Source organism: Micromys minutus (genome assembly GCF_963924665.1).
Source record: "Micromys minutus genome assembly, chromosome: 1".
Classification (NCBI taxonomy): domain Eukaryota; kingdom Metazoa; phylum Chordata; class Mammalia; order Rodentia; family Muridae; genus Micromys; species Micromys minutus.
In genome coordinates, this window is record NC_137969.1 from 129,241,025 (window position 1) to 129,264,522 (window position 23,498).

The 23,498-nt window shown below is 44.1% G+C and overlaps 1 protein-coding gene across 1 annotated transcript; it reads right to left on the reverse strand.

Annotated features, from left to right (window-relative positions):
• Positions 1–6,603: 6,603 nt before the first annotated feature.
• Positions 6,604–21,564, reverse strand: OCIAD2 (OCIA domain containing 2). Its single transcript, XM_080910251.1, has 7 exons — positions 21,462–21,564; positions 18,836–18,961; positions 15,641–15,737; positions 12,827–12,880; positions 11,228–11,275; positions 10,205–10,322; positions 6,604–7,610 (listed from the first exon to the last, which is right to left on the reverse strand). The coding sequence occupies exons 2-7, from the start codon at positions 18,899–18,901 to the stop codon at positions 7,529–7,531; spliced, it is 465 nt and encodes a 154-aa protein (XP_080766377.1). The 5' UTR covers positions 18,902–18,961; positions 21,462–21,564; the 3' UTR covers positions 6,604–7,528.
• Between the last annotated feature and the right edge of the window lie 1,934 nt (positions 21,565–23,498).

Here is a 23,498-nt window from a genome sequence, read left to right on the forward strand (position 1 = left end):
TGACAGCATCTACTTGGGGCTTGATCCTAAAATAAACCCTCTTGCAGCTCCCAGTTTTACAGTTAGGGTCTAATAGAAACACAGAACTGTTGTGAGTGGTGCAGAATCAAACAAGCTGCTGAAGGTAAGCACTGCCCTGAACCCCATTGAAGTGTGACAGCTAAATTATATTATACCCTTTGTGTCTTCTACTTCCTCCTTGAAGGTAGGAGTATGTCTTATCAGTTTATTTATTTATTGCTTTTGTTCTTGATTTTGATCTCCCTTGTTCTCTCACCCTTTTTGCACCCCGTCCCACGTGCTCATGATCAGCCTCTACTTCTCCTCTCTTTCTCTGCCTCTACTACCCTCTTAACTCCTCTCCCATGCCCTGAATAAACTCTATCCTGTACTAAAAGAAAAAGAAAAAGAAGAAAAGATTTATTTATTTAATGTATGAGTGTTCTATCTGCATATGCACCTGCATTCCAGAGAAGGCATCAGGTCCCATTACAGATGGTTGTGAGCCACCATGTGGTTGCTGGGAATTGAACTCAGGACCAATGGAAGGACTGCCAGTTCTCTTAACTGAGAGCTATCTCTCCAGCCCATTATCAAGTTATTTTTGATGGTACTTTGTTTTGTTTTTATGAAACTAGTCTCACATAGCTGAGAAACTCACTGTTGAGAATGGCTTTGAACTCCTGATCCTCCCCACCTGAGCTGCTAGGGTTGCTGCTCATACTGAACTTGATAGTCCTCACTGGTTCCCCTTCCAGGTTCACTGGTTTCTGCCATGTGTTCCTAAACCCTTTTCCTTTCCCACCCATGTTTAGAAGTGAGATGATATCTCGTTATAAACGAAGTCACTATTTGAGGTTTTTATTTAGAAAGGACTCCAGAGCCCACACCCAAAAGGTTATTTGTTCAAAAGGGCTGGAGAAGTACCTTAGTCCCTATAAAACATTCTGCCAATAAAAATTAAGCACTTACCAGGAAAACCACATACTTGGAAGTGGAAACAGGAGAGATGACTCAGCTGTTGAGAGCACTCGTTACTCTTCCAAAGGATCGGGGTTCATAACCATTCAAACACCCTACCCTGAAGGAGTTACTAGCAAGGTTCTGCAGAACTGAGTTGCTGGGCTTTGGGCTGCACTGGAGCATGTGGCAGCAGGCATTCCTTAGGAAGGTCACGTGGAGTCCTGGAATCTCACCTACCAGCTGAGTGCAGAAGACCTCCATGGACTGGCTTAGTAGTACTCGGTGGTCTGAAGCCTGAGAACCGGCAGGTGGCTAGAGTAACCACCAGGAAGTTGACTGTTGGTCGATCTCACCATTCCACTCCCACACCCTAGGCAGCGCCACCACAGAGTACACACATTCAGTATTTTAAGTATATGACTGACTCAGTGCAATCCAGTGTACTACGATCTCCAGTAAGGTCTCGGAACAGTTAAAAAATTTGCATAAAAACTTGGGAAATTGACAATTTGGGCTAGAATGTAGCTTAGGGGTGTGCTCTCCTGGAATACACAGACCCTGTTTCAGTCCTCAGCCCACAGCAGGGTATGGTGGGTGGCACACACATGTAATCCCACCATCAGGAGATGGAAGCAAGGGTTCAAGGTCACCCTCAATATACAGCAACTGAGTCCAGCCTCAGACCTATGGAGCGGGGGAGCTGGAGAGGAAGGGCAATTAAAGATTGAAGTATTTATATGGAGGGAGAGAAACAGAGAACATTCCTGTATTTAATATTGCTCCTTGCCACTCCATTGTGAAATATCACCGATCCTGGACTCTGCAACCTCTGGATCAGTCTTTGAAATTGCTGCCAATTCTAAATATACAAAATTACATTTCTGGTTGAAACTTGGAGAAGTCTTTGCTGATTGGTAGTTTGCTCTGAGTGGGTGTTAAAGGACTTTGCGCTCCATTTCATTAGGCTGCATTCTGCTACTATATACACAGTATGTCGTGTCATAAATATGTGTATAAAATGTCAGAAGTTGTGTTTGGACGAAGGAAACAGGCACAGGGTAATTATAATGCTATTTTTATTAACAAATAATGTTCTATGTAGAGTACACTTCAAGTCTAGCTTTGAGCTCCAGGATCACACAAATTAGGGAAAATTTGAGAGACAAATGTTTGCCTTAGTTAATGGAGTGCCTCAATTTTTTTTCTCTTTTACTTCTTCTTTTCTTTCTTTATCTTCCTTCCCTTTCTTTTTCTTTGTTTCTTTTATTGATTTTTCCCCCTTTGAGACAGAGTCTCTATTATTTCTTTCTTTATCTTCCTTCCCTTTCTTTTTCTTTGTTTCTTTTATTGATTTTTCCCCCTTTGAGACAGAGTCTCTATTAACGTAGCTCTGCATGTCCTGGAACTCACTGTTTATACCACGCTGACCTCAAACTCACAGAGATTAATCACCCTGACTCTGCCTCCCAAGGGCTGGGGTTAAAAGATGCACAACATGCTCTGCTCTGAAAATGAAAATGTCCTTTCCAGCAGTCCCCTCGTGTATAACCCAGGAAGTAAATACACTTCCCCCACATGGAATAACTCTTTAGTCTTACTACTTTAAAAAGCTTATCATTTACTTACATTACACTCTGACTCTGCTTTCAATATTTTCATAGTGACACTCTTCAGGAAAACATGCTGGATCTCCTCACTGATGCATTCAGCCCATGTGTGTGTGGGTGTGTACATGCACACACACACACACACACACACACACACACACACACACACGCACGCACGCACCAACTCATTGTAGGCCCTGCTGATTGCTACCTTTTGGAAAATCTTATAAGGACATTAGGTCTCCCAGAACTAACCCCTCAAAGTCGGCCTGGGTACCTGGGCACACACCACATGGTGACCCGTGCTTTCCCAGCCTTTCTGGAATAAAGGTAAACAATCCTATGACCAGAGGTTTGAGAGCATCTAGTTTTGTTAGAGCCTAGGATGGACCATCCTGGGCACTTCTAAGCTTGGTCGTGAAAGATATAAATGCATTCTTAAGCCATCCCTGGAGTGCTCCAAGCATGTGCCGTGTTAAATTTGTTTTCGAGTTTTCTTCCTCAGCAAGGCTCTTCCCTCAGAGTTCTCTCTGCTCAGAACGTGTCATTATGTTGTCTAGACAAAGTCCAAATGTGTGAGAGGCTTGTCAATTTAGAGAGCGAATGTGTCTCTTCTTTAGGTTCATCCAGGGATAAAGTAAATCAATATCACATTTTAATTTCCATTAATTATCTTTAATACACATGTGGTCTCCAAGCTAGAATGATTCTCCCTATTTTCTATGATAAGGATAAGAATGTAAGGGTAAACCATGCAATGTCTTGTTTCTCAATCCATTATGGAGTTCAACAAATCTGTACTGGCTGGTTTTGTGTCAACTTGACACAAGCTGGAGTTATCACAGAGAAAGGAGCCTCGTTTGAGGAAATGCCTCCATGAGATCCAGCTGTAAGGCATTTTCTCCACTAGTGATCAAGGAGGGGAGGGACCAGCCCATTGTGGGTGGTGCCATCCCTGGGGTGGTAGATCTGGGTTCTATAAGAAAGCAGGCTGAGCAAGCCAGGGGAAGCAAGCCATTAAGCAACATCCCTCCATGGCCTCTGCATTAGCTCCCGCTTCCTGACCTGCTTGGGTTCCAGTCCTAACTTCCTTTGGGGATGAACAGCATGTAGAAGTGTAAGCTGAATAAACCCTTTCCTCCCCGACTTGCTTCTTAGTCATGATGTTTGTTCAGGAATAGAAACCCTGACTAAGACAAGATCTTATGAGATAATTAACACTATTATAAAACAGGCTTTCTGTTAGATCACTATCCAACATTAGGCTGTGTTCTTAGTACATTTAGGGTGGGCAAGGCTAAGGCATGCCACTGTGTATGCTAAGTCTACTAAATGTAGTTTTGACTCAAGATACTTTCATGTTTTAACAGCTTAATCAGGACCCTGAACTGAGCAGGATCAATAATGGGTTATGTCTTATGCACTCTCTTAGGGAAAGTCTTGGGATGAGGCTGGCTAGGGACAACTTTTACCATGTTGTCTTATTTGTTTTCTTGCAACTGTATCACTGCAAATTTAACCTGTTGTCTTTTGATAAGCCTTTTGTCATCCCTTCACCTCAGCCCAACCCCTGTCATGAAAGTTCTTTCACAGACTTATGACCCTCTTGATAGTAAGTGCTATCTGACACTACTCCTGACACACCATGGCAGACTTCTCCAGATACCTGCTTCCTCGCAGGTACTGAGGACCCACAACAGAATAATCAAGACCTACTGGGTGACCTGCTAGATTTCTCCCTATGGACTGCTTCACACACCAATGTAAATGTAGCTTTTATTCACGGTTTATTCATACTCACGGCTGAACAAGCTCTCCTTTTCTAGTTTGTGCTGAACTCTGGCTGGTTCAACCCAGCTGTTCTGACTCAAACTCTACTCCAAGCTGGCTGATTCTAACTGGCTTCTCTTGGCTTCTCCCTGAATTGCTCTGCTTGTCCTCAAACTAACTCTGGCAGTAGGTTCTAATCTGGCTCTTTCTGGTTTCAACTGTCTCTGGTGACCTGCACTGAACTGCAAACTCAACTCCACTGTTTTCTCTCTCTCTTTCTCTCTCTCTCTCTCTCTCTCTCTCTCTCTCTCTCTCTCTCTCTCTCTCTCTCAAGTCACCTCTCTCTTTTCTGTCCTCATGAGAATTGGGCATATCTCTAATTCATTCTGTGGAATATTTCTCTGATTTGTCACTTCATTTGCCCCTCAATTCAATGTCACTTTCAAACATGGCTGCTTCTTTCTACCAGCTAACTTTACCTTCACTGTGAGAGAATAAAAGTGTGTACTAAGGATGTGTCTATCTTCTAACCAGAAGGATTAAAGGTATGTTATTCCAGCCAGATCACATAGACTGAGAAAGTCTTTGGATGTGAGTCCTTCCCAGAGTAGCCAAGTATCTGGTTTAAAGTTCCTCTACGAGACAGATCACAATTGTCAAGCATTTCAAGGAATAAATTATCCACTTAGCAAAAAAGTAGACAGCCCAAACAATAAACTCAGTTTAAATGAGAAATAGAAAAATGTCAGCAATTTTTACAAGTTTCTATTTGATGGTGGTGACACATCTTTCCTAGCAGTCAGAGACTGATTTGTAACTGATTGGTTGCTTCCTGAGAGATATCTTTCTGTCATGGTGGAAGTGATTGTGCTGAATTCTACATTATGTTAAGAGCTGAGTGATCTTAATCACTAATTTCCACTTGTCTGAATCAAAAATTAAACTATATTCAAGAAGCCAGAATAGGGTCTGCAGTGTGTGTGGGGAAGAAGTCTCCGCGATCACCGCAGCCAGCAGAGTACCATCCATGGAAAGGAAGAAGATAGTTTGGTTCAACACAACTAAGTCTAGCGTTGGTTCCAACTCTGGGATTCTGGTCTTGCATAGTTTATCTTAGACATATTTAAGTACAGCACAATCTGATAAGAACTTTCCTGGTGATAACTCAAGCTCTTGTGAACTATAAAGTCTACACAAGTCTCCCCGAGGAACAAAGGAAGCCAGAGAAAGATCAACTGTGATTACATTGAAGGTCTTTGTAAAGTACACATGACTTCTTTTATTAAAAATGCGTTCTAGGAGGCTGGAGAGATGACTCAGTGGTTAAGAGCATTGGCTGCTCTTCCAGAGGTCCTGAGTTCAATTCCCAGCAACCACATGTTGGCTCACAACATTGGATGGGATCCATTGTTCTCTTCTGGTGGGTCTGACAGCTATCATGTACCCATATTAAAAAATAAATAAGTCTTTTTAAAAAATGGGTTCGTATAGGGCTGGAGAGATGCCTCAGAGGTTAAGAGCCTTGGTTGCTCTTCCAGAAGTCCTGAGTTCACATGTAGTGAATCTATAGATTTACTTATTTTATGCATGTGAATACACTGTAGCTGTTTTCAGACACACCAGAAGAGGGCATCAGATCCCATTACAGATGGCTGTGAGCCACCATGTGGTTGCTGGGAATTAAACTCAGGCCCTCTGGAAGAGCAGCCAGTGCTCTTAACCTCTGAGGCATCTCTTCGGCCCTATAGAACCCATTTTTTAAAAAAAATTTATTTTATTGTTATATGAGTACATTACAGCTGTCAGACCCACCTATATACAGACTAAAAAAAAAAACAAAAGTTTCATGATAAGGGTCTGGGGGAGGGGCCTATGTGGTCTTGGCCTCATAGTGCAAAGGTCACTAGACCATTATTAACCATGTCAGTTGCCAGCCTTCTGGGTGGATAACAGGGTAGGCACCCCTGCCTTTGAAGGAGCAACCCTGTGTGTTTCACATTCCACGTGCTTACTTGTGAGTACCCTCCGTGCCCCCTCACTGGTCTAGCCTTTACAAAGTCCTGAACTCCACTCCCAACACAACAACAACAACAAAAAAGCTAGTGTACTGGCTCTGCTTTTTGATTTTCAGAAATAGAATTTTATTGGCCATCAACAGGGTATTGTCATATAAAAATCAATGCAGGCAAATCCATTCAGTGTTCACACAAAAATAGTTTTGATGTTTCAAATGAAATATTTTACATCAAACATTAACCTTTAATGAAATTTCCCTTCTAACCTCCACGATTTAGGCTTGCAGATGTGCTGAGTAAAAGCACGCGCTCACACACATACACACACACATACACACACACCATATTTAAATGGTGATATGTAGACAAAGTGTTTTCCTGAGAAGCTGCAAACATCCAAGGACAGCTTTCACACAGTGCTCAGCCAACTTGCCTTTAAGCAAAAGGTTCCAAGAAGGAAGGACCAAGCTTCCCATGAACAGACCTGGCTGGAGATGGGGTACAACTTATACCATCATATTGCCTTAGCTCTCAGAAGTCCCCAGAAACTTTTTTTTTGAGGCCACTAATAAGGGGTAAAAGAACTGTTGTTAAGTGCTGACCGTGAGAATGGACCCATAAGCCAAGCATGTCACCTATGGATAAATGATGGTCACATTTATAGCTCCCCCATTATGATGAGCCACCAAGTCAGGATGATCACATTGTTGATCACATAGGTTTGAATGGTGACCCTTTCCACAGGAAATGTTTTCCGCAGAGTTACAGATCTCAGCTCTAGACTTCAGTTGGTCCCAACCAACTCCCACATCACTCATTCCTGTTTTCTACCAGAAAAGTTAAGACACTGAAAACAAAGATGTAATCAAAATGAGAGAACAGGGAAGAAGGTGACCCAGAAGCTATTCAAAGATCTCCCAGGAAGCTCTAAGCCAGGTGGGGTGAAACTTCTTTCCTGTGTAGTGTGTGATAGCTCCCAATGTCTTCTTAAAGAAGAGAAGAATACACCACTCTCGAGTCAATCGAGAACCTTCCACAGCAAGCATTTCAAAGGGGGTGAAAGAATTACAAGGTTTCTGTTGCAATAGAAGTATAGTATTTTAAGGTACACTTGAAAATTTAAATGTGTACAAAGTCAGAGGTTTAAAAATGATTGGAAACCACACACTCAGCTTAGGAAGCAGATGGCTGTGACCCTGCCTTCTCGCTTAACCCACGTCTGGTCTTGCAATCCTCACAGGTGAGCAGGCAGTGCCTAGAAGAGAAACAAAAACAAGTGGTGACTTGTACTTTGACAATAAAAATTATTCTTGTGTGTGTCTGTCTGTCTGTCTGTCTCTGTGTGTATCTTCCATCTCCCAGCTTTCCAAGAGCTCTTAATACAGTAAGCAATACATAAATACATGTTTGATTTTATAGTTCACTGGAAAAATGCAATAATAGTTTCTTAGGTTACAATTATCCAATATCATTCGATAATGATGTTTATGTTGAAACAGATGGTTGTATTTGTGCTCAGAGTCACACAAAAGCTAAACACCATGTGACTCTTTGACCTTGAACCACTGGAGTAATTTCTACTACTACAACAAAATAAATAAATACATCACAAAGAATAAATACATCACAAAGTATTCCAGGCAGAGTGGCTCACTCCTGTAGTCCTAGAGTTCAGGACCTAGATTGTGAAGAGGCCTAGATTTTTGCCTAAAATGTAACACTAAGTACACAACCCTTCTTGGACTGCAACATTGTTAGGAGCTTGTGACACTTTTACTCTGCTAGAAAATCAAAGGGCCTTGTGTATTACTGCCTCTGAGGTGAGAGGGTAGAGGCCTTTCATGCAGGACTAAGCCTCCAGTTACCTCCCACCAGCGCCAGCCGAGTTCAGCTTTTAATACCAGATGCAGGCAGGTTCAACAGCTATAGAGTGTGAGGCTGAAACATGCAATACAGCTGCTGGAAAATGTAGATATCATTGTTCCAGAACCCAGTGTTGGGTTAATAGCAAGAAAACCTCCCAAAATGGAAAAGGAAGGGAAGAGTCATTGCAGTGCCTCCTTTGCTGAAAACGCCTTTATTTTCCCTGCACACATCAGAATCCTGGGCCAACTGCACGGTGAGGTGACTCCAAAACACAGCTTTGCCAGGATGGAGCCAACCTGGAGTTGTCTGTAAACATAGGCCTAAGCCTCCCTGCTTGCCTTGCAACCGTAAAGGGAAAAGTCAGGGTTTGCAAACAAATTGGATGTTGAAGTCTCTTCTTCCTATGACTACCAATGTCTTCTCAGAGAGTCTGCTCAGCTCTGGACTGTGAATAACTCGGGGTAGAGGTGATGGTTAAAGAGAATCCATGTCTACCAGGACAGGGACTATAGCATCCTTACGTCAGGCAACCAGGAAGACAACTTGACCTTGACATCTAGCTTAATGTTGTTTCTGCTGCTGCCCGTCAAATAGAACATACTGTGACAGGCTCAGTGGGGTTCTTTCTGGAGCACCCAGCACCACATACAACAGGCTGTGGTGGTGTCTAACTGCTGCGGTAGCACCCAGGAGAGAGAAGGAGGAGGATATGAAGACCAAGGTCATCCTTGAGCTACAGAGCAAGTTTGAGGCCAGCCTGGGCTACATGAGATGGTCTCTAAAATGAGAGATGCAACCTGGGCTAGAGGGACGGCTCAGCAGTTAAGAGCACTGACTGCTCTTCCAGAGGCCCTAAGTTCAATTCCCAGCAACCACATGGTGGCTCACAACCATCTGTAATGGGGGTCTGGTGTGTCTGAAGACAGCTACAGTGTGCTAATGTACATTAAATAAATAAATATTTAAAAAAGAAAAAGGAAGACGCAACCCACTGTGACAAGCGAGAGGTCTTTAGAGGACTGTGTTCCCAACTAGTCCTGTTGCAGGACAATAAAAATAGTACTTGTTTGAATGTCATAAAAAATCATTTTTCTCCCTCACAACACCCCAGGGAAGTTCTTCTGGTCATCATTTTAGACAGATGAGGAACCTAGAGACCAGAGTTTAAGAAAACTGGTAGAACTTTCAACCTATGTCCCCCAGGAGCAGAGGACTTGCTGTACACTCTAACCCAACTAGCCCAACTGCTTATGTCCCTGTGGAGAATATCTTTATCAGGACATGTAGTGTGTGTGTGTGTGTGTGTGTGTGTGTATCTGTGTGTATGTATCTGTGTGTGCATGTGTGTGCATATGTCTGAGTATGTGTGTTTGAGTGTGTGTGTGTGTGTGTGTATCTATGTGTATGTATCTGTGTGTGTATGTGTCTGAGTATGTGTGTGTGTGAGAGAGAGAGAGAGAGGGAGGGAGGGAGGGAGGGAGGGAGAGAGGGAGGGAGTCAGAGACAGATTAAAGGCTCTGAAATGTTCTGTAGTAAAGAGGACTGTTTAAATGTTGAGCAACTGTGCACTGCATTCCTAGAGATTTATACAAGGCCTAGACTGTAGTAGGTATTCATTAAATGCACATTAAGTAGTATGATTAGTAGTGATTAAGTTAAATAATAGATAGTTATTGAAGCTGAATAGTAATCAATCAAAGCCGGAGGGTTAGAGTTTTTCTTAAGAAGTAAAAAGGTGCCTCCTATAACGTGAGTAAAGTCTCACTTCGCTTCCTTCCTTGTTTGTTTGTTTGTTTTCCAGACGAGGTCTCACTGTGTATCCCTGCCTGTCCTGGAACTCACTGTGGAGACCAGGCTGGCCCCAAGCTCACAGAGATCCTCCTGCTTCTGCCTCTGCAGTGCTGGAACTATAGGCTTTCCCCACTAAACTCAGCTACTTCACTTTCATTATCTTGACTACAGTCCCTCCATCAGACCACAAACCTGTTGTGCTCGGGACCAAAGCCAGCACCACGGAGCTGATCTTCAAAGGAATGGAATTTAGTCTGGCACACTCTGATATAGGAAGCTTTCCCAAGGCCATATCCCAGGAGACCGGCCACTGTAAAAGCAGGAAAAACAGACACTTGAGATGCTCAGAATCCTGTCTATTAACCATTTCTACACCTTCTTAACACTGGTCCCCTTTACATTAATGCAAGCCTCCAATAAGGGCAGGTCTGATCTCTAGAGATTTTCCTATCTCTGCTTTGAACTGACATGGGAGGGGGGTGGGGGGAACAGGACAAAGCACACACTGAGGCTGTCCAGAGTGGGCATCCAGAGCATGACCCAGCTGAGGTTGGAAGAGGAGGGAGGGCAGGTCTGGGTTTGGCTACAGGTAAGTCTCTATGTTACTGAGTAGTGAAGCCTCTTGGAGTTGTTGGGCTCCCCCCACCCTTGCCTCTGGAGTCCATAGAGAGAGGGACCTCCTGTAAAAGAAATCCTCCCTAGCTGGAGATGAGATTAGATGCATTAACTGGAGAATTCTTCTACCAAAAACCATCTATGTGTATCAAGGAGATAAAACCCAGAATTTGCAGTAGGGACTGCCACTCCTGCAGATTTGGGTACCCAGGAGTCCTGGAACCGGTCTCTCATAGATACTGAGAAAGCTGTATGTATCTTGCCGGTCTCTGATCACACTTTAGAGAAGTCAGTGGCCCAAGTCCCTGCTGTTAATCAGCAGATCAGAAAGTGTTGAGGCGAGCCAGGAAGTTGTGGGCCATTGGTTAAAAAAAAAAAAAAAAAAAAAAAACAAAAAAACCCAAAACAAAACAAAGTGCTTTGTAAGGATCAGTCCAGGCATCATACTTAAGCTGGGCGTTCATACCCTCAGTTCTGACACACTTTGTCAAAATGAATCTGCTTTTTCCTTTCTTTTGTTTCACGCTGGAAATGAACCTGAGGCCTGGTGCTTCAGACATGTAGCTGTGTCCCCGTCCCATGTCTGTATTTATGACTTACATGCAACTTTAGGCAGTGATCCAAATCTTGGGTTAGAAGCTAGATAACCTGAAATGTAATATAGAAATGTATGATTTCATCTAATAATTTCCTTCATTTTGTAAGGAAAACATCAAGTTCTAAGAGGTAGCATTTCTAAAATGAGCATGCCATTAATCTGAAGAGTTTTAGGAGAGTTGCGATTCGATCCGTGGTTGAAGTTAACTCCCAGGAGCTGTCTTAGGCAAATGGTAAATATTGACTTTAACATGTGGAAAACAACAGGAAACCCACAATTAAAGGCTATTTTTAGGAGTAATTTGACAGAGAAGTTCAACAGAGAGGTTCATAGTATATATGGTGAAATTTAATTTTTAATGATTGATTATCTATCTATCTATCTATCTATCTATCTATCTATCTATCTATCTATCTGTCTGTCTGTCTATCAAGACAAGGTTTCTCTATGTAGCCCTGGCTTGCCTGGAACTTGCTATGGAGACCAAACTGGCCTCCAATTCATAAACCGACATGCCTCTGCTCCTGAGTGCTGGGACTGAACTCAGGTGTCACCATGCCTAGGTCATTACAATGTTTAAATGAAAACATTGTTGCTTATACTCAGCACTAAGCAGAATAGTGGGTTTTTAAATATGTTTGCACCATAATCTTTGGCAACTCTGGGCATATTATACTACATAAGAAAAAATAAAATGAATTAAGTTGCCTAGACGGATCACCTTAAAATAGCGAGATGATTCTGAATGGGCCAGTATAATCACAATGATCGATGAATGGTATTGGAGAGATCAGAGGTGGGAAAGCCTGCCTCAGAGTAGCTGGCTTTAGAGACATAGGAAGAGGCCACCAACCAAGAAGTGTAGGTGGCCTCTCGAAGTTGGAGAGGGGAAAGAAGATGAACTTCCAGGAGAAACACAGCTGTATCCATATCTTTTTTTAACCCAGTGAGAGCCAGTTGGGAACACTGTTTTGGAAGGTGGTAGAGCCTCAGTAAAGGAAACGGTCTCTGGGCATGGGTGTTGAGGATTCATTGCCAGAACACACTTCCTGCTTCCTGATTTTAATTACAATGTGACCAGCTGCCTCAGGATACCCCTATCACCCTTTCCCTACTACAGCAGACTACATCCTTCCTTAAACAATGAACCAAAAGCAGCTCCTCCTTCCTTAAGATGCCTTTGTTGTCATGGCAACAGGACCTGTAACTTCAACATTCACAGTCCTTTCCTTGGTCTTTAAAAATCAGTCATGTTGCCTCCAAACCTCCCACTGTCCACTGATATCTCTAGTTATACCTCCTGGTCTCCTCCATCCAAAGTCTCTCTTTAGATGAGAATAAACCAATGATAATCTATTTTAAAGTCAGCTAATGACCTTAATGCCACCTGTAACTCGAATGTCTATCAAGTAATTAAATATATTCCGTTTTTCCAATGACAAGGGGCTTTTTTGTAGAGCCAGAAACTTCAGCTAAAAACAGGCAAAAACCTTCAAGAAGTGAAAATCTTCAACCAGTAAAATAAACATCCAAAGGTTTTGAGGAAGGCCACAGAAACTGGGCTCTCTGAAGTTAAAGCCTTAGTAAATGCTCACTCTTACCTTGGTGGACGAGCCCCTGGGTGACAAGCATGCTTATTAGAGAAAAAGGCAGGGCTGTAAAACGAACAAACAAACACCCCTCAACATTAGTGTCTTAACACATAGTACCTCCCGGCAATTGAGACTGCTCACTGGGTACAAACATGTTACCCAAGCACGGAAACCTGAGCTTGATCCCCAGGGTACACAAGGTGTGAATCTAAGCTGTTGTCTGACTTCACATGTGTGAGTGCACACCCGCACCAAATACAATTTAAATTTCAATGTAAAAGATGAACGACTCAGCCCCTCACATAGAAATTAGGGATAATTACTCCAAGCTTTTTTTCTTACCTAACTTGGCAGTAAGATTTATTCACTTTTAGTTTGCAAGACAGGGTCTCACTATGTAGTCCTGGCTGTTCTGGAACTCACTATGTAGACCAGTGTGGGCTTGAACTCATATTGATTGACCTGCCTCTGTCTCCAAATGCTGGAATTAAAGGCTCCCAAGTGCTGAGATCAAAGGCATGTGACACCACCACCTGTCTATATTTTGATATTTTCAACTCTGAACATATAAGTTTGAAAAGCAATGCTATGAACTTTTGGAGAGCCTTCTTTTAGGCTCATTCCAGATTTGTCTCTGGATGCAACCCTACATTTTGCTTTGTATCTCTGTCATTATTATTTATTATTTGCAAACACCAATACAATTTATAACTGAATGTTTTAAACAGGGAGCTTCTACAATCAAGTTAATTCCTCTTGAACAGACTACAATACCACTAGCATAGTCATAAAATTTCTGTTTGGATCCTCAGACTCAGAGGAATGATACTCTTTAATATACAATCTATGTTCCAATCTTCCTACCTAGTCCAAGAATGTCCTTCACAGCTGCAGGTCCCCCCCAACCCCCAGGGTTCTGCCTTGTGTTGACTGTCTAATCTGTTTCCATCTAGGGCAGTTTCCTGTTGTTTCTGTTCTGATTTTTGTCTTTCATGACATTTTATCCCACTGTTGGACATCTGCCTGAAGAGGCACATTGAAGGTCATTAAGCTCCTTTCCTGCTAAGCACATGCAGTGTTTAGTTAAGGTTTTTAGTATAAGCAATTGAGCCCTACATAAAGGCTTTCTAGCTCTCCCACAATGTGTCAGGTGGCCTCTTCAAATGCAAAGAGCTGCAATAAGCTTTAACCTAGCCTAGCAACAGAGTCTGGTAGCAACCAGGTTTCCCATCACAGCCAGGAACCAGATGGTGGGCTAATGGGCCACACTGCCTCCTGAGTCTACCAGGTCAGTTAAGCTACTGGTTCCAAGGTTATCAGAAAAAGGCATGGGATTCTAGGAAATCAGTCAGTGAGCACAGTGACGCATGGTGATATAGCAACTTGTAAAGTGGTCAATACAGACTCTGGATGGTTTATGATATTAAGAAGAGTCAGGCAGGCCTCAGCCAGAAAATGTCCACAGCCTGGGGCTGGATGGCTAGGTTCCATGATGCCAATTTCAAATGTTCAATTATGAATTTTTAAAAACCCAAACGGATTTTAATACAGCCTGAACTCACAACCTTGTCTTACATAAGGCAATCCTGGGATGAGGAAGCCATCCAATGGAAAACAATAAGTAGAGAGAAGTGTTGATGGGGTGCCCCAGCTCCTGCTCAATCAACAGTCCTTTCTGAACGATTCCCTATGTGAGAGGCCATGACCTGAAGTCCAGATGACCCTGACACCTTGTCTGAGTTGAGATGCCAGTGGAATTTACATAGGTCTACTTTGTGGAAGTAATACATACTATATAATATTTTCCCCTGTGTTTTTGCTTCTGTGAAAAGTCACAGGTGTATCTGTCTTTACTGGATGAGGTAAGGTGCTAGGTAGGATGATGTCATTATGCAGCAAGGTGGGCGTGTCCAGCCTGTCATTGGATAGAAGGAAAGGTAGGTAGGAAAAAGTCAAGAGGAGGAGCAAGAAGAATCAAGATGGAGCTGGAGAAGAAGGATCTAGATCCAGGTGGTCTTAATTGGTGATAGGTAAGTATGAATATTTTCAAGGGTTTCTATAGATTAATTTATCTTATCTAAGTAGGTGGTTTATATCTTTGTCAACTGGTTGTAAGCTTACTGTGTGGATGTATTGTGGATTGAGAATTTAACATATAAATCTGATTGATAAAGTATTGGTTATTGAGTCATGATTTTAGCAGGCTATGGGGACTGTGAGCAAAGTTCCTGACTGGAGAGAAACAACCTAGAGAGGGCAGCTAGTGGACTTCATGGTAGAGAAGCAGCCGAGGCTAGTGGTTCCAGCTCAGTGGCCTGCGGCTCTTCACGGATGCTGATCTATTTTTTAATTTTTTAAAAAATATTTATTTATTTTTATGTAAATGTACTGTAGCTATCTTCAGACACACCAGAATCTGACATCAGATCTCATTACAGATGGTTGTGAGCCACTATGTGATTGCTGGGATTTGAACTCAGGACCTCTGGAAGAGTAGTCAATGCTCTTAACCACTGAGCCATCTTTCATTTTTTAATTTTTTTACCACAACAGGTAACTGCATATTATCTCTGCTTGAAGAGAAGAGCATAGATTTGAGCTCTAAATATCCATAAATAACACCCAAGTTCTTTAGGGACTTACACAAGATTCCTGCTCAAAATTAATTGGTCATTATGATGCTATTCTAAGGGGACATGAAGGCATTCTATTGTTATGACATCAATTATTAAATTGATTATTAGTAATTTTATTAACTCAAACAACTTATTATTAAATTGATGATTATTAAACTATTAATTAAGACCCAGAGCATGAGAATACCTCTCTTCCAGAAGCTCTCTTCTTGACACTCTCGGATAATCTTGGCAATCTCTCCTCTGTGGATGTGCAGTTTTGATTTGGGGCAAAACAACAGGCTCTGTAAAGAAAGACACTGTGGGTTAAGGAGCTCAGGAACAAGGGAGGCTGAGGCAGGAGGATCCTGAGTTCAAGGTCATCCCGGACTAGATAGTGAGATCCTATCACAATTTAAAACTAACAAACAAAAGCTAGACAGCCACAAACTGGGGTGGGGAAGGAAGCCTCCACTGTGTGTCCTCTGGAAGGGGATAGGATGTCTCCTGGCACAGACCGGAGGCCCCTAGCCATGGTTTCCAGCTGGCCATGCTGCATAGACTTAGACAAGATGGAATTTCTGCTCAAGAGACAGGCAGTTCAGAGACCTGTGTGTGTACACAGCTCTCCTAGGCTGACCACTGCGGGCACTGGGTTCCTGCTCTCCTTTATGCTGTCTGAGTGCACTGTGATCACAATGCTGGCTTGCTCCTTGGCCTATGGGGTCTTAAGTTTCAGCTCAGTATTGCACCCTTGGTGAAGATAGATTTGTTAATTTTTGTCAGGTCTTATCGTTTTTGTTTTAGATTCTTCTCCTGTGGCTAGTCACATGGATGCTGGTCACCATTTCCTGAGTGTTCTTCATGGTTCAGACGTCATTCTCACACTCAGCACACATACACACTGATACACTGATAGGGTAGGTGGAGGTGGCACACACCTATAATCCCAGCACTCGGAGGCAGAAGCAGACAGATCTCGGTGAGTGTGAGGCCAGCATGGTATACAGAGAAAGCTCCAGAACAGCCAGGGCTACACAGAGGATCTCTGTCTAGAGTAGAGAGGCCGGGGATGGTGTGGGGGTGGGACAAGGCCATGCCATAAGACCCAAACTGATTGATGGGGAAGAGTTCAGCCTACTGTCGACGGTGCCGTTTCTGGGCTTGTGGGCTGGATTCTATAAGAAAACAGGCTGTACAAACCCAGGGGGAGCAACCTAGTAAAGAGCACCCCACCATGACTCCTGCCTTCTGGTTTCAGCCATGCTTGAGTTCCTGTCTTGCTGTCCTTTGATGATGAACTGTGATGTAGAAGTATAAGCCAAATAAACCTTTCCCTCCCCAAGTTTCTTTTGGTCAGAAACCCTAAGACACATGTTCTGAAAGTGATACACGTTCAGTGGGAACTACTAAAACCTTTGAAGTTTAAACTTGTCCTAGGCTAATGATACGCAATGTGGGATTTATTCACGATGACAGCAGGGTGGAGGACAGCTTCAGGTTAACTGCGTGTGAAATTACAAGGGCATCCACAACACTCTGTAGTGGACCATAGTGCTAAGCTAGGGTTCCTAGGAACATTTCAACAGACAACTTATAGTAGTTGTTTTAACTTATAGTAGGCTTCTTGAGGCACAATTCCACTGTAAATCAAGTCAGATCTGTTTGTTTCTTGGCCTATCTGTAACCATGGCAGAAATAAAGGAAATCTCCCAACACGTACAAGATGATACACACACAAACACACACACCACAAACACACAAACACACACACATACAAACACACACAGACACACATACAAATACACACACAAACACACAACACAAATATATACACAAACACACACCACAAACACACACACAAACACACCACAAACACACACAGACACACACACAGACACACACACAAACACACCACAAACACACCACAAACACACACACACAGACACACACACAAACACACCACAAACACACACACACCAACACACACAGATACACACACCAACACACAGAAACACACACAGACACACAAACACACATAGACACACAAACACACAGACACACACAAACACACCACAAACACACACATACCAAAACACACAAACACACACACTACACCACACACACATACACACACACACACACACACATTCATATCTGACCACCATCATTTCTGAGAGTCCAGCACTCAAGATCCGAGAGCAGTCCCCAAGTGGGGCTTGGAAGATCTTTTTCAGAAGCCATGAATGTTTCAGGACTCTCTAGTTTACAGGGCAGCTCGGGTGTCCAAATGCAGCTGTAGTCATTTGTCTGTTTGTTTCTCCTGTACTTTGTTGCTTAAATGCTTTCTCCACCCAGGAGCCATGTTACACTTGAAAAGTTGACTGCAGAGAACTCCAGTCACCCAGTAAACACTTGCTCTGCTTTTCATCCACAAGCTCCTGAACCACAGCACCCCTTCCTAACAGGCTGGCGCCTGTGTGCTCCATCTGACGCCTAATTTGTAATTATGAACTCATGCTAAAAGCAGCAGCCTATGTTCAGGACAATAACCTTGGGAGACAAGACTGGGAAAATAAGGCTCTGCGTCGTTCTGTTGAAGACAAACCATAGCTTGGCCCTGCCTCAGACCACCTGTGCTGAGGGAGGTAAGCTGAATCCTAAAGGGGAAAAGAGTAAAGAAAAGAGTTTGCAAGCAAAATTTTAACAGGCTTTTTAAGACAGTGCAGAGGCACCTTTCTTCCTCCTTCCTGGGTCCATCTGACAAAGAAGCGGCCTGAGAAAAAGCATTTGGAAAAAGCCAGGCGGTTTCCTAGCTGGCAAGTGCCTGCCACACCAACATAATGAACAGAGTTTGGATCCCCAGGACCGCTTAGACAGCAGGGTGTGGTGGCATGTGTCTGTAATTTCAGCTCTGAAGAAGCTGAGACAGAGGAGCACTGGGAACTTACTGGCCGGCTTGTGTGGCTGAGTCACTGAGCTCCAGGCATCCTCTCTCATAATATAACATGAAGAGCTGAAGAGACAGCTGGGCAGGTTAAGGCTCTGGCGACCAAGCTGAGTGACCTGAGTTCAATCTATTGAGCCCACATGGTACATGGAGAGAAATGACTACTGCAAATTGTCCCCCGACCTTCACACACTTGTCATGGTGTGTGTGGGTACGACACACACATGCTAAATAAATAAGGGACAAATAAACAAACAAAAGTATTTTTGGAAATTATGGTGAACATCAAACTCTGGTCTCTGTGTACAGGAACACACACACACACCTGCACATGTGTGCGAGCACACAGACACATACACACACACAGGTCAGATGATTAACCAAAGACGGGATCTAGTGATAGTCTTGTGTGATAGTTTTTTTCAGACGGCAGCATCTCAAACTAAAGCATACCTGCTTGCTCAGTGGCGGTAAGTGGGGACTTTTCTCTTGGTTCCCATGAGTAGACACTGAGGCCATGATGCTGTTGCTCTTCCTTCCAGTCCTGTTGAGAGCTCTGGATACTCCTTGTCCCGATGACTAAGAGAAAGTAGGAGAGACTCACTGTGTACCCCAGGTCTGAATATCACCCCTCACATCAATGCCACTGACAGAAAACTTACTGTTTTCATTTTGTTATTAGTTGTAACCTGCAGCTATGTAGAAACTCAAGGTTTTAAACAATTATTTAGTATCGGGGGTGAAGCAGAAGCAGGGGTACATTGCATCATGTATACATGGAGCTCAGAGGAAAACTTGTGGGAGTCAGTTCTCTCCTGTCCTGTGGGTCCTGGGAATCAAACTTGAGTTATCAGGCTTAGTGGCAAGCACCCTTACCCACAAAAAAAAAAAAAAAAAAAAGGATTAAAATTTTATCAATGTTAATGGAGATCAGGGAGTCATACTCCCCTGGAGCTGAGGTTACATATACACAGCTGTAAATCACCTAATGTGGGTGTTGAGAATTGACCTTAGGTCTCTTCAGTCCCTACAAGTTCAGTTCCTAATGACCGCCATAATGCACACCTATACATCCCTCCATAAACACACGAACCTACGCTCACTCGCTAGTGACGGGTTTTATAGTACACATGTTTTACTGCCTATAAACTATGTCTTTAAAATGTCTCAAAGTGTTATGAAAAGTTAGTAAGTATTCAAAGGTTTGCTGAGTGGATATGATATGCCAAGGATGAGGTTATGAAAGCCAAAATAAATTCAGTGTATGAGGAGCACCCACCAAAGGGGCTACTGCTCAGTCAATAGTTACTCACTAGGAGAAGGCATGAGGCCAGGATGCTCTGGGAGAAGAGCAATAAAGGTCTGTCCTGCCCCTCCGGTGTGTAGACCATAAGGACACTATGATCCCAAGATTTCAGGGTTGGGGAGTCCGGGAGCAGAGCAATGTGCTGGGATAGCAATTAACCTGTCCAGATAAGAAAAACAAGACCCAAACTGAGATCTTTTCCAGAAGCATGAAGGTGAGAGATCTGGCTAAGGAAATATTGGATTCGGGAGCTGGGAGGTGGGTGGGTGTAAACCCTGGAATTATTTGGGGATCTGGGTCTGCGATTTCAGATTAGGAAAGGCTGGAGAGATGAATTTGAAAACTGCCATCTTAGGGATGAACGGTAAAGCCAGGAACACATTCATCTACAGAGAGAGAACTGGAAAATGTGGACACGGAACCCAAAGGAGGATCGACAAGCAAATACAAAGACCACGGGCCAAGGAGATAACTGTGAGGGGTGTACACAGATACCAGGGAAGGAGCCCTCAAGTGTGATCACATAGCCTGGGGCTCCAAGTGGACCACAAGCCTCGTCTTCCTCCCTAGTCCTGGGCCCTCTTTTAAGTGGACAACTCACAGAGTCCTGTTTCCTACATTAGTGGCTCAGTAGCAAAAAATATAAGCCCAGGGCCCCTCCCCCTGTACATTTCATCTTGGGTGCCTAGTGTTGGGAAGAAGCATGATGTCCTACAGTGTTAGATACTGGAGATGGTAATAATAGCCTGACTGTGTGCACTCCTCCCCTTGAGATAGTCTCACTATGTCTGTCACCTTCTAATCCCTGTGCAGGTTAGGTTGCCCTCAAACCCATAGAGGTTTTTTTGTCTGCCACCTGAAGTCTTTGTTAAAAGTCTGGAACAATGTCCTGCAACACACAAGTTTTAGTTCTGACTTTCTTTGTGGGTCCTGAGAATTGAAATAGGAAATATAAAGTGTCTGGGCCTCGACGTTATCACCTGATAGTTGGGCACAGCAATCTTGAGACGTGCAAGAATGAGGGTTGAAGACAGGACCAGGGCACAGTGGTAGGTGTCTGAACAGCAGGGGAGCAATTGTCGGAGTGACCCCAGTCATCTTATTTTTTTCTAGGAATTAAGACCCTAGGAAATCTTTGCCATCTGTAGTCAAATTAGATTTTTCCCCCCACAGTCAGACCCAGATACATCTCAAGAATCAGGAAGCAAGCAACCTCAGTGTTGGTGGGCTGGGCCCTCCAGAGCCCAGTTGCTTCCTTTGAGCAAGTCTTACCTTCTGGGCACACGCGAGGGTGCACACACACCCTCAGGTCTGGAGTAGGGGTGCCTGACCCAGTCTGTGGCGGGGGAGGGGAGGCTGGCCCAGAATCAGCTCTAGATTTCAAGGCTAGGCCCTTCCAAGAAGGCTGCCTGCAAAACTCCAAGCCAGCATCGCAGCTTGGGTGGGGGTCGCAGGAGTCGGTGACAACTGCAGGGGAAGCCCTGCAGGGAAGGATTAGACCCTGGCCGCCGCAGAGAGGCACAGCTTGAGAAGGGCCTGCCCTGAGGCTGCCCAAGTCCCCAGGACCCGGGAAGGAAAGCCAGCAAAGAAAAACACCGCCCTAGGCCACTCTCCCACCCGCAGCCCACCCTCAGTGGGCTCACCCGTACCGGTGGGTGTGCTACCAAGGCGGAGCTGCATCCCCCAACACTTCCGGCGACTGCAGACACCCCTCCCCCGCGTCACACACGCCCACCGCCCCAACCTGAGGGTCCCTTCCTTCTCTCCCCTCACCTTACTTCGAGATCTCCTCTTCCCTCCTTCCTCTTCCTTCCTGCTCTCGCTCCGCCCCGCACCTCTGCGCGTAGCTATCTCAAGACTCGGCAAGTGCAGCCCCGCCCCCACTTGCAGTCTCGTTCTCTGTTGGTGACACCAGGAGAATCCAGCACTTTCTAGAAGCCCCCACTTCCCTGTCTCTTTCTGATACCTGGTACAGTCTACCTCATCGTCTTTCACGTGACTCCGCCCTCCGGACAAAACCACAGGCCACTGCAATTGTCTGCGTTTCCCTGAACCCCCTCCCCGAACGGACTTTGTCATTCCTTATGCTAACCCTGAGTCAATAGCGGCCCACCTTGGTTCCTTAGCCTCCCCTTGACAAGCTTTTCCCCTCCCAAAGGCTAGCCTGTGAGTGGAAGGCATTGAAGTGTGTGTATGTGTATCCCTAGCATGTGTGAATATAAATGAGTGCTAATGTATGTGAGAATGTGTAGGTATATATGTAAGTACATATGAGTATATATGTATGTCTGTGTGTGTATATAAGTGTATGTTAGTATGTGTTAGTATGAACCTGTGCCTATATATGTGAGTGTAAGTGTATATATGTGCGTGTGTTATGTAATTGTGTGTGACTAAGTATATATGTGTGTTAGCACATGTGATGGTGTATAGGAAGATGAGAGAGTGTGGGTATGTATGTGAGTGGTGGTGTGTGAATGGGTATATACATGTATATCTGTAAATGTGTGTGTGTGTGTTTGTGTGTTATGAACAAGAATTTCTGCAAAGATGCTGTGTCTGCAGGGACTGACCAGTGTTGCAGTGCTGTAGGAGAGATTTGGTTGTTGCAAGTCCGGAAGCAAATGACGTCTAGTTCTAACCCCCAGAACTGGGGTTCCTTACCCACCTCTGTCAAAGCTAACATCCTATGACTACAGAGATTGGAAGAAGACATTGGATCCCCTGGAAATGGAGTTACAGGTGAGCTGCCAAGTGGGTGCTGGGAACCTAACCCAAGTCCTCTGCAAGAGCAACAGGTGCTCTAGCCACTGAGCCACCTCTCCAGCCCCTGCCCTGGCCTTTCCTACCCTGGTCTTCAGCCTGGTTACAAAAAGACCCTCTTCTCTTTCACGACAAAGCTGCTTCTTCTGAGCGTACTTGTCATCTTTGGAGTCACCTGGGAAAACAGCAGAGAGTCACCTCCACTTGCTTGTAGTTGACTTTTAAAAATATGTGACCATTTTGGGAGGTCACAAAGCTCTGCCTACTTTAGCGTACTTTAGCCTTCTAGATCAGATTTCTGCTCAGTTCTACATGCAGACATGTTAATCATTTAAAGATCGTTTCTCTGAACTTGGCAACACAAGATTGATTATGCACCCACCTTCCTTCCCCCACCCTCCAGAGCTGGGTGGTTAAGCACCTGCTGCCCTTCCGGAGGACCGGAGTTAGGCTTGAAAGAGCTTCCAGTTCTATTCCAAGGGATAAGACTCCTTCCTCTGGTCTCTGTGGGCAGATGTGAGCACTTGCACACACATGCCTAAACTCAATGTATTTTAAGAAAGATTACTGTTGTCTTAGTTGACGCTCCTTCCCCAGCAGACAGCGGCAGACCTGCCCTCTCAAAACCCACTGGCTTCTCTCTCTCTCTGTGGTGTTTCATTTTCCATTGACCCAATTTTACTCTCAAATTAAAGGCAACATAGGCCTGCTAATTTTATATGCTGTTACCAGAAGTCAGAAATAGGCCTCTGTGGTTCTGTGGTTTTCAGAGCTGGACTTCCTAAGTGTTCTTGTGAAGTAGATGAGCTGTGTCCCTTACACCCCACACAAACCCTAAGTGCCATTTACCCTACACCGTCTTGCTGTGATGAGCATTGGAGTCTGTGTGTACTTCATTTGCATTTACACTTCCCACCAGAATGTCCCAGCTTTAAATAGCTAGAAATTACCCTTCGTGATGCTTACAGCACCAACTCCCTAAATAATACTTGTTTGACTCCTCTGGTACCTCTGTGTGCAAGCGTGCTCGGAGTGACGAAACTTGAG